Raw genomic sequence first — 12,356 nt, 5'->3', positions numbered from 1 at the left:
TGACAGATGTAAGCCAACTTTGATTTAGAAGGAGACCAACAGTACGTTACCTGAATCATTGCGGAGGTACGATGACATTGCTGGAATGAGGCAAGACTGACTGAGTAGCTCTAAGAGAACAGATGGAAGAGCACTGCTGTTCTGCCCTCTACCTTCATGGCTAGTTTGAGTCTCTCCATTTGATGTACTCCCTGCAGGATTTATGTAACTAGCAAGAACCTGAAATATACAAAAAAATTTAATCAAAACTTATTTATTTTAGGCAAAAGAACTTTGATTTTCCTTCCTTAAGGAAGACTCCAAAATACTTCACTAGCTACTTTGCTAATTCAATATTGGTATTTATTTCATCAGTCCCAAAGATATCTCAGAAGGAATTCTATACAGTTATTAGAATATAATTACAACTTTGGTTGACTATAAAATTAAATAACTAATTATTCTGAATAACTTCAAGAGACCCATTAATAAAAAGTTTGTAAAAGCTGCTGAAGTTGCTCGAAACAGAGATTTGCCACCTCTTGAGAACTGAAATATTTTTTAAAAAATGTGTAATGTACTTTTGGATGGCACTTCAAGATATAGATAAAACAACAACTTATGCTGAGCATGACAGCTACTTTGAACAACTGCTTGTGTGTGTGCTCTTACTTCCGTAAGTGCAAACAAGCTCCTCCTGCATAAAAGTGGGAGGGAGAGTCACCTCAGATTTGCTCATCTGCTCTTCCCAATGGTGGTTCTTGCTGAGCCACAGGCCCTTACCACGTTTTGTAAATGTACAACCTACCGTACTTCCATGTGGCTGATGTGCGTGGTTATACCCTCAAATTAAGCAACTTCAAGGCTTGAAAGGCTGTATTATTTAATATCTCAGGGGCTATATGCTCCTTTTTTTAGGCTCTTCTCTCTGCTTTCATCCTCTTTGTCCTAACCCCATTATCCATTTATCTGCTGCAGTATCTTATCAGCACTCTCCACACAACACAATTTTCCTAAACAACTTTTCTGGAGAAGGGATAAAGGAAGTGCTGTACACCTGACTGATGTATTCTGCAAAGTGCTGAAGGGTTTTCTGCTTCATCCTCCAATTGCTGACTGCCCAAGGCAAATGCCTGCTTTCCTCATGACTTATGACAGTTAATAGCTAAACCTCTGCATGGCATAATACAGAATACTGCCTGGAAGCTTCACCAGGAGTAACTCAGGTGCTCTGCTCTTTCTTGCTTAGGAAAATTGTTTAGGATTTTATTTGTTATGCTTTTGCAAGGGACATGATACTTGTGTCCTATAATCTACAATGACTGAAATAACTGACTATATCAAAATGGTATCTTCATCAGTCAGGGCATGGGCATTTTCAGAATTTCATCTCCTTTGTGCTCTAACCCAGCAGTGAGGTTAGCTAATGCATTTGAGCTGACAGTTTGATCAATTCAATTTTTGATGACTAGATAAAACCTCATTTTCCCTATAGTGGGCTAGGATAAGAGGAGTTGGTTGAATTTCACAACTGGACTTAAAGGCCTACTTTTGCAGGATTTTTTTCTCCTTAATATAAGGCATTTGGAAGGGATAAGACTTTTAATAAGATGTGGATGTTTACTGGTGACTTAATATTGTCATTTAACTGACAAAACAGGGACTTTATTTATAGTATGTCTGAGTGAGATTTCATTATCTTGGCATAATATCACATTCTTGGACACTTCAGTAACAACTATGGGCATTTTCTTAAAGCAGAGCAAAAATATGTGAGAAATGAATAGATAAGATAATTTTGCACACACAAAAAAAGTCTGTTTCCACATTCTTCTTCTCTAATGGGCCTTTTGACTGAATGCAGCTATGTCTACAGAAATGTATGACATCTCCAGAAAAATATACTGGAATGCTTCTTGGTTCATTGTCTAGTCAGAACTGTCATGTAAGCTTACCCACTCAGGCCTTTTTAATGCAGCAGCCTAGTGAACTTTAAAAACAGCCTCCCTCAGAAAGTGATCTATACCGTTTTTCATGTAGACAGCAGTTTGTAAACCATCTTTTGCTGAAAATACTACAATTACTGTGCTAGATGACTGAAAAAGTACAGGCTCTCTTTTTGTTATCTGAGTCCGAAAATTTCAAGTGCTAATCATTAATCAAAACTTCATTATTACACACCTGTAGAAGGCAGGTGACATGCTCTTCTTCTAGCCTTTGCTTAGTCAAAGCTTGTTCAACATCCCATCCTGAAGCTGTGGAGCCCGTTCCGAAGCCTGTCCCCTTAGCCCAGTACAACTGCTGTTCTTCTGTTGATGCAGTGTTGTGTGTACTTGACACCTGTGGCTAATAAATAAATAAAGTCACCATAATTTCATATTTCTCATCTTATTAGCCAGTTCTTTAAAATTCCTTTGTTCTCCAAAAGAATATCAGCCCAGTCTAATAACAAACAATGATATCATCTGTATCCAGTAGCATTGCATACTTTAGACAGGAAACCCCTGCCATAGACACGGAATTCCGATACAGGGCAGAAGACTAAATTGTTGCAAGTGATTTTCAATTTGACTAGGACAGTAAATCCATTTTTATTCTCTTTTAAAATACTGCTATTGCTTAAATGATGGTAGGTATAAAAATGGTACCTAATCAGTATCATGCTAAACAATACAGCTCTGTCATCAGAACTAGTAATATCTAGTCAGGTTTAAGAACATAATTAGATGAAAGGGATGGAAGTAGAAATGTCATTTAAAGTATTTCTGTACATGTCTGAAATGTTAAAATGCTCAAGCATGTACTGATTTTGAAAAAATATTCCAAACTGGCAAGAGGTATAAGTTACATCTGTCTCTCTGACATATGATTTCTGTGACACTGAAAAACACACTCAGATTTCCTCTCCAGATAACAAGGGGGAAAATACTTTATCCTTAAAAAGTGCTGAAATGTGTCTCAGAACACTTTTCCTCAGGTGCTTGGACAGCTTATTCCAATGGTTTGCATCATTGCACTTTACTAACATAAATGGAATATTCTCTTGTTTAGCGCTTACGAAATGATTTCAATATTTAAGTTAATTTTTAACCTTTACCACATCATTTAACCTTTGCCACGACAGATGTAAAAAGACCTCTGGTGAACCCTTTTTAACTAGTGCTTTCCTTGTACGTATTTAAGACCCTAAACATGTGACCTTATTTTCCAGTAGTGAGTGCTTGCTGCTCTTGTTAGCATTACTCAGTAGCGATTAGTCTTACTGGAAAGTAGGTCACTTCAGTAGGTGACCAACTCTAATTTGTAATATTTGATTCAAGGCTCTGAAAAGTTTTGTTTTCTGTTCAGATTTTCTTCAGTGATTTTCAAGATTATACTTGAAGGAACAGAAAAATGATGTACAGACAGACTGCAATGGCAAAAAAAGGTATCACCTGTGAAGTACAATATTGACATACAGTACTTTGGAATCACCATTTAACTTTTAAATTGGAAGTGTAATGCATGTCAGTGATGAAACAGCAGTATGTTTATTCTCATGCAGATGTTACCACTCAGGCACATGTTGTGCCTTTAACACTTAAGAGGACTGTCATGAGCACTGACTTAAAGCACTTATGGGAAAGTCTTGCCTCAGAGATATGTGCCTGAGAGCAGGCTGATGGATCTCTAGTTTCAGGTTACCATCTATCACCTAATAGATATGAATTATGTCAAGACAACCTGTTTCAGGCAACACGATAGAACTGAAGCAGAAGAAAGAATTAATGGTTGCCCATTCCCCCCAAAAGCCCAATAATGCTAAGATGTCAACGTGTCAAGGGCCTGACACCCGATTTGGAGCAGGATATCTCAGCCCCCTCTCAAGTTTGACTAGCCATTAAAGTGAATTAATGCACAGATTCATCTCTTCCTTGCTCATCCCCTCATCAGTATCAAGAGCTGCTAAAATATGGACAGCCCTATATTTTGCAACCATTTAGCCATACTTAGCCCTAAGGAACTGTTTCATGCAAGCCTTTGTCACAGAGTTGTTACAGAAGGCAAGTTATTACTTAAAAAAAAAAAAATTAGACATGTTTTGAGACAATTAGTCTATCATGCAGAAAGGGCAACTCATCATTTTAGCAAATCAGGGGACACATGCTCTGAGTAGCGGGTAGTAAAATACGGCAAGTACTCTGCTGAAGTTTAACTTTGGGATTCACTTGGGAGCCTAAACATTATGGAAGACATTTTTGTCTCAAGATCTCATTTTCCCATCTATAAAAATGGGTTTAAAAAAAAAAATAATGCATTCATTATTTCTCACAGCTCATTTACATTTCTGAGGCATTTAAGAGGAAGTAATTTGTAGTCAGTAGAATTTAGGTGACACATGCTAAATAAGGTAATGAGGTCACACTTTCTAATGAGGATTAAAAAAAGAACCACCACCCATTGAGCATTATGACTCTTGTGCACTGAGAAGGAGGGTCTTGTGAAAGAAACTGACATGTTTTCAGTTAAGAGACTGCCTCTTAATGCCACATGGTAAGCCTTACTTGTTAGGTAAATTTCATGATTACTGTGTTCGTTTACAGCATGCAAGGCAAAACTACTTAAACAAGTATTCTCTCATCACTTTCATTTTTCATTCAAATGCCTACTCCATAAAGATCAGGCTACGAAAGCAATGAGATTTTCTTTTTTATAGTTAAGACTCTTATTACATCTCAGTGGTAATTATTCTGCAGTTAAACTTACCTCTGTCTGGTTGGGACTAGAGTTGGGCACTCTTGGTGCATGGTGGCTTAGAGCAGACAGACAAGCAAGGATAAGATGTATAGCCCCAATTTCTAGCGCCATCCGTCTAAGCAGTACTCCATCATCAGTAGTCAATGGTGTAGTGCTGAACAAACTGCGCAGCACATGGAAGGGAAGAGTTGGAAGCACGTTTGCTGAAGGAGACTGCAGGATATGACCTAGATTGAAGAAGGGAATATCAAAACCACATTGTCTTTCAATAGTTCAATACAGCCAGTTAATCTTTGCAATGATTTTTACATAATACATATAGAAATATACTCAGGGCTTAAGTATTCAGCTATAGCAAAACATTCCAATATTAGGCTTCTCTTAACAAAAATATTTCAGCAGGAAAAAAGTATAGAAGAAAGTGTTAATTTACATCCTTTAAAGACTCTGGTTAGAACAAACACTATAAAATATATGAAAATTTCATTTTCCATTTCCAGGGTGAAAATTTACTTTGTTACCAATAGTAAGTATGATTACGTATTTGATTACACTTTAGATCATATTTCTGAATAAAGAGAACAAAGGTGGTTCAAGCTACTTTTTTTTTTTTTAAACCTTGAAACAAGGGAAAGTTAAAAGATGCACATAGTCAGCTAACAGCAGCAAAAAGTAATTACTTCTTTTAAAAGACTTGTTACAAATAATGGAATGACTTATTAACAAAATGTACATAAAATTAGGAAGTTGTCTCTCAATCTTTTCTATATATAACAATGCATTTCACATTCCCTCTCCATGCGTAGGGGAACAGAGATATCTGATAGTGAAAATACATTAGTCAACTCCATTCAAAAAAGTTTGCTTTTTATTTTAAATATATTTATATTATTTTCTCCCCCATTCTTAAGAGTTTATCAGCTTTATCATCAGAGGTCTATACTGAAATATACATTACAAATATATATATTTGTATGTATATATTTCTTTACACACACACACTCACTCAGAGCAGTTAAATGTCTGTTATTGTTGTTTTTACAGAAAATAATGACAAAGAAGCAAGAAGTTCTTTGACTGAGCTCTTTAAAAACAAAACTGAAGGCCTCTGCAAAAAAAGTCTGATAGACTTCCAAAACTGTAGATGTAGCCAAATGACAATAAGACAAAAAGAAGAAAATCTGAACTTAACATTTGCCCATGATTTACCTTCACAGACAACTGAAACCATATTTAACCTAAAAACTGTGGATTTATAAGTGCATATTTTCATATTATGGGAGAAAGCAGAGGTGATTTTAGGTGTATGAAAAGATGCATTTCCAACAGACAAGGGAAATATTAATGCCTTATACAGGGAACTAATGTGGACTACTGTGTTTACCAGAACCATGCCATCTTTGGTAAAGAGTTGAATTCAAACTTTTGGTATAGGGAATGGAGAAACTATTTAGTCCAGCAAAAACAAAGGCTAAGGGGGAATACAATTCCTGTCAACAAATACGTCAGAGAAAGAAGAGCTATTTAAGATGAAGAACAATGCTGGCACAATGATAACTGGAATAAATAATTTTAGGCTGAAAATTAAAGGCAGCTCCTATCAGGAAAATAATGTTCTGGAACTGTATTCCAACTGAAACAGTGGTGGCACACGCAAAAACCCCAACCAATCAACCAAAAAAACCTCTTCATTTAAGGGTTTGTGTTGGTCTCTTTATAAAAAAGGGATAGAAAATATTGCCTGCAACAGCAAGGGATTGGAATCATTCAAGGATATCAAAATCTGAGGGACTGTATACAGCCCTTCAGATAATTACTATTCAAATGAGGTTGGAGTAACCAGCTAGACATAATTTTTGTTATCCAATTTACTCCTGTCTCCTATCCTATAACTAATTACAAGAGAAATAAAAAGATAAGCAGAAGGGACAGCAGAGAAAGCTCTCAGTTGGTCTTAAGAGCTAACACACATTGTCCACCATAAGCTGCTGAATAGAGACTAACTTCAGTTGAGTGCGGCATAGAAAAAACAGCATTCTTTTCAAGGTCATAATAAAAGAAAAGTACTTACGGCATCTTTCACATAACACTGTTTCAATTTTCCAAGCACTTTAAGAAATACAATTATTAGAAAAATATGCAGTCCTACAGGTTTGGTTGCAAAGACTCTGTTTACAAATGCAATATTGCCTCTCAACGCATCCATCCATGCATCTAAGAATACCATTAGCAGTTTCTCTCCCTCTTCCCCTCACATCATTAAGCTAAATTTCCTTCCAAACTGTTTTGATCAGTATGCTCTTTAGAACATTCTCTCTAACAGTTTATTCTACTTCTGCTGTAGCTATGCTCCTACGCATGTTACTCTGCATTTGGTTACAGGAATATAAACATTTGCTCAATTAGTTGAGTGTTCTCAGCTACTCAGATCATTCTGTCCGAGTGCACTGTCGTCTGGACAGTGTCATCTGCAAGTGTTACAAGCAGTTGTATTAAAGTTACTTTGACATCTAGACGAGAACTGTTGAATACTGATGATCTCCACAGAACTTTACCAGAAAGAACTTAGTATTTAGAGATAATACAGTAAGGATGCTAGCAACCAATTCTAGCTTCCGGCTAAGGCATTACACTGCAAATAAATTTATGTAAAACAATCTAGCTGTGGTCTACAAAGAAACATAATAATCGCAGCACATACTTCCTTCACCATCATCTGTAACTCCCAACACCAATCTCAACAGACACTGAGCATGTTTCCGTTCTTTTAGCAGCACCTCAGCATAGCCAGGGAGACGAAGAAATAAACCAAAGGCAGCCAAAGAATGCGCAGGTATGGGAGACATAGTCTGAACTGTTGATTTGATGGGTGGAGGTTCTGCAGCAATGGTTTCTGGTGCTTCATACACCAATTCCCCTGATTGCTCAATGGTAACCCATTCAAACTGATCACTGTCCTTCTGTTTTTCCTGTGTGGTCGATGTAACCACTGGAGTGCTCACCTTAAATGACAAAAACAATCAAAATTTTTGTAGTTATTGAGTTAGTCACCTAGGCAGAATTTTGATTAAAATTGGGATGTAAAGGACATACAATCTTAATACAGAACATAATTAAAAAGTCACGGGAAATTCACCATCTTTTACAGGTATAGGCACCAGCCGATATGCATAGAAAGGGCACACTTGTTGCAATTTCAAAACAATCCCAGGAAGTCCCACCTATGTAATAAGCAAGTGTGTTTTGCCAACCTAAAATCCTCAGTTAAAAGTGTTGCTTAAATCTAGATGCACAAGAGATACAAATTACACTGAAAAAAAATACGGAAGATTATTTTATATGCCAGCCTCTTAAATAAAAATGGCCGATTTATTTTGAACATTTATCACAGTGAGAATCAAACTAGTTTATTTTTAGTTTCATATCAGAAAAGAACAGTTAACTGGAACTGCTTAAGAATTAAGACAACTTTTGTTTATCTTAGCGGTCTTGTAGTAATTCTTTTGTGTTTGTGCCTTTCTGGCTTTTGCTTATTTGGTGGATTTTACTATTACTATGCTCTAACACAACAGTCTGTATTTCTGTTCAAACTAACACTGCACCGAGGACTATTCAGCCAGGCACCATGGTGGGAATCAGAACGTAAGGGGGATATTTGTACAGTTCCCCAGAAAACATTCATGCGCTCAACTAAAATTAAGGTATGATGCCCAGGTCCCTCACATAACTAAACACCACAGAAGCTTCAAGCTTTCATGCTATTCAGATGAACAGATGCAACTATATTTAAAGTTTCAAATTTGTTTCCACATCAGTAATTATTTATGTATCCTATGGCTTTGGTTCATGTTCCTTCCTAGCTGTTTTGTGAAAAATTAACAACAGTCACATGAGATCACATCATGTAAGAAGGCACCTCTGAAGGCATACTTCTCTACTGAATTAGTGGCTGTAGCAACTGGAGGAAAAAGGAGTGTTTTAATTTGTAAAGACAACAATGGCATGAGATAGTCTCTCCCCACCCTTCCTTCCTGCTAAATGTAAATGAGCCAAATAACATGGGACATGCGCTGACAAATTTAACAAAAATCGTGCACCTCTATCACAGTCAGAAAGGCTGTGCTATTTTACAATCGCATATTACATATTTACGCATACACATATTTACAATTACATCACAGCACTCAGGAGAATGTTAATTAAACAGTGGATATAAAAGTAACTGTTCCTTATCATTTTAAAATAATCTTTGCAAGGAGGTACAGTGTAACTAATCATCTGCAGGTTAGAATGACAACTCACAGTAATTTTTAATTCCTATTAAAACGGAGTTAATATTTCCATAAGCGAATGTCAATATCGGGATAAAGCAACCGATTTCCTCTTGGAAGCTCATTAATATAATTTACCCAATTGAAGTCAATTGGAAAAGGCCTATGATTTCAATCCTAGCTAGGCTGAACCTTTTTGTTTTTAAACAGCCCTAATATTTACATTACTCTTTAACATACAGGGTTAGATTCATGTCTGGTGTAACAGCTGCATATGAGACAAATGCTGAAGCTGAAATTTCGACCAAGCCAAACTAACAAATCAAAGCTACTGAACGGCGGTGGTCTTGCTTTGTTTGAGCTGATTCAGCCCCACTAACTGACCAAAAAACTGCTTTATTGGTTCATAAAGCAAGAGAAAGAAGGGCATGACAGGCTGAAGAAAAACAAGCTGAACTGGCTCAACAAGCTCCATGAAGGGGGCTGACAAGCAGCCAAGGCATCACAATTGAGAAGGTGATGCAATTTCCTTTTTCAAAGAGTTTTTTAATCTACTCATTCTCTTCTGCCAAACCGGAACCCTGATCCTGAATTTCAACAAAAGCAACACCAGAATATGTGCCTTTGCAGGCAAGAATTAGCATGTACTTTCAGATATTTTAACATATCATTAAACAGCACCTCTAAGTGTAATTTTGACTGAAGGGGAAAAATACTTCCTACTAAATCAGGTATGACCATATCAGCTACTTGTCTACTTTTTTCCTCTAGATTTCTTATTCAAGAAAACATTGGTGAAGCTTGACCCTGATTACCTTGAGATCCCAAGAAATAACAGCCTTACAGAATGTTGGCCAAAGGTAATATATGTAGTACAGCATACAGTAAAACTGAAGTGTCTTACTCTTCATGATTTTACATAAATTTTCTTACATCAGAGAAGAATGATTAGTGTTTTTAAGTTTTATCCTGTCAACTCACGGGAATACTTCCATTTTCTTTTCAACCTTTTGCTTGATCTGATATTTTTAAATACCTTGAGGCTAGAACTCTCAAACAGATAAAAGGGTATGCTACGATTTCTCTAGTCATTTTTCATGTGTATGTTTGAGGTCTTTTACAGTTTTCACATGGGAATATATATATATTTTTAATCTTGATGCCACTTAAGAGAAAGGTAAAATGTAATGCTTGCATTAAGAGGAGGCAGTTAAATATTTTCAAAGAGAAATTTGGTGTAATCACCACCAGACTGATCTAAACTGGAAAAGATTAAGCTGTAAAGTCCTTAAAGAAGTTATTCAAAAACCCAAATTCCTGATTAGATGTCAAAGTCATTTTTAGCTGCATTTATTCCAGTTACCTACGGGTTAGGAGAATAATTAAGGAAATCTTAAAATACAGCAAATATCTGAATGCAAATTTGTATCTCAAGTAAAAAAAAAAGTTAAAGAAAATATCTTCTCAAGACTACAGAAAAAAAGGAGAAAAAGGGATCAAACTTCTCACAATCGTAAATTGCCCTTTTTCTGTTAAAGGATGCTATGAATCAGTCTCTTTTAACGCAGACCACACGTTACCTCGCTGGATTTCAAGATATAATAATTGCATATGTAAACACACTCCCTTAATTTTTAATTCTTAGAAAGACTTGATACTAGACATCTAAAATATCTTGAGAGAACTATTCTCTCTAATATTTCCTCAATATCTAATGGGTTCTTCCTGAACTGCACTGTCATTAACAAAGGATTCATATTAATTACTGGGTCTCACTACAGGTTTGCTATTCCTGCCATAGGTTAGCAGTCGAGGTACTGAACAGCACACTAATTCTGTGATTATTTTTCCCTTTTTAATACTGGTGGCTTGTGTACATAGAAAAGCAGCCAAAGCAGTAATTCCACACTAATGCCTTTGTTGACACTTTTGTAAACCCTATCAGTGCCCCTAAGAGAAACTCTACATGATCCACTTAAAGAACTGGATTTTACTCAACAATAAAAACAACACTGAGGGTGCATTTACACAAGCAATTCAAATGATAAGCAAGTAGAGCCTTACAGCACAGCAACTTGATGTTACTGAACCCTCCCTCAAAAATGTAAGATATCCTATGGACTTTACAAAAGCAAGGCCAGCAGTAACACGGAATTCATGCTTTTGTTCCACAACAAGGATGTGCCTACTCAAACAAACTACAGCACATGCAGGGAAGCAGCATGTATAGCTCAACTGTGCAGTGGAGTCATGCATTTGAGTACTTTAAAGCAGCTTCCACACAACTAAGACGCCCAATTGACCTATACCGAAATATGGCAAAAACATTCCTCTTAAAAGGAGTGTGTGGGGCGAAGTCTTAGCATGCTCTTCTACACTGATTTTTTCCACTTACTTGTTGAATTACGTCAGGATAAAGCATAGGGAGTCTCTCTGCAATGAGGGCCAATCCACCCATTCCTGCAAAAACTTGCAGTGGAGACTGAATGGGACATGTTTCAAGAAGTGATTCATCTAGCACTGCATCCATACACTCATCACCAGGGCTGATTGCTTCATCTTCAGGGCAAGGCCCCAATAAATCTGCATGTTCTGTAAAAACAGATGGAAACAGAAATTAATACAGCATCATCAACATTGTGTTTGTTTCCTCCTCCACCTAAAAATTAACTTCAAATGTAGCAATTCCTTCTTCAGCAGAACCTGAGTCAAGAACCTGAAATGCATCAGCAGAAGGATGTGAAGGGAAAGAAAAAAAAGTATTAGTACCTTTTGGCAATGATGCCAGATTTGTGCCATAACTTGGGACAATTTATACAAAGTTACATGTTATTAGAATTTAATGTTTTACTAGAATTTGATCTATGGCTTCAAAATGTTGTTAGCTTTGGAAGTATGACAACATATTTTCTTTTATTCTGTCTTTCAACTAGGAGATAAGAGTAGGTTTGTTACTCTTGATAAAGAGTTCATAGCTGAAGAAAGGAAAAATAATTTTATACAAATTGGTCTTCCGTTTTTATTCCTCCAAAACGTTGAAGAAAATTTCTTCTTAATTTCCCCTTTTCCATCATTTGCCTCACCATCAATAAAGCCCAGTCAAGCAGTCAGAAGCCTATACCTGTAATTCTCATGTCTCCTCTCTCAGAAGGGTCAAAATACCCCCTGCTAAAGCTGTCAAATTTCTTTAATTCTATTCTTCCCTCCAAAAAAGAACAAGACCTCTATTTTTAACCTTCTACTAGCTTCCTTCCTCGCAGTTCATGACTAAGCACCTTAATATATTGTATATATTGTGCAAAAGATATAAAATTTGTGTGCATCAATGTGTAAAATGAGATTTTTTTATATAGAACCTTGCCATGATTC

The 12,356-nt window shown here is 36.5% G+C and overlaps 1 protein-coding gene across 10 annotated transcripts in view; it reads right to left on the bottom strand.

The window, feature by feature from the left end:
* Positions 1 to 12,356, bottom strand: part of BIRC6 (baculoviral IAP repeat containing 6) — a 197,715-nt gene that overhangs the window by 55,579 nt on the left and 129,780 nt on the right. For 9 of the 10 annotated variants that reach the window (XR_010388504.1, XM_064509466.1, XM_026122951.2 and 6 more), the window contains 5 exons: positions 11,383 to 11,579; positions 7,418 to 7,718; positions 4,726 to 4,943; positions 2,161 to 2,325; positions 51 to 219 (listed from right to left, as the gene is read on the bottom strand). Coding sequence is in view for 9 of the 10 variants with exons in the window: in XM_064509466.1 (XP_064365536.1) it covers positions 51 to 219; positions 2,161 to 2,325; positions 4,726 to 4,943; positions 7,418 to 7,718; positions 11,383 to 11,579 (1,050 nt within the window). In the remaining variant the exon portion in view is untranslated. Of the gene's footprint in view, positions 1 to 50; positions 220 to 2,160; positions 2,326 to 4,725; positions 4,944 to 7,417; positions 7,719 to 11,382; positions 11,580 to 12,356 lie in introns of those variants that run through there. The other variant, XM_026122956.2, reaches the window with a different exon arrangement.

The sequence above is a fragment of the Dromaius novaehollandiae genome, chromosome 3 (assembly GCF_036370855.1).
Source record: "Dromaius novaehollandiae isolate bDroNov1 chromosome 3, bDroNov1.hap1, whole genome shotgun sequence".
NCBI classification, from domain to species: domain Eukaryota; kingdom Metazoa; phylum Chordata; class Aves; order Casuariiformes; family Dromaiidae; genus Dromaius; species Dromaius novaehollandiae.
The sequence above is the reverse complement of the archived record's forward strand: the minus strand, read 5'-3'. Positions and strand labels throughout refer to the sequence as shown.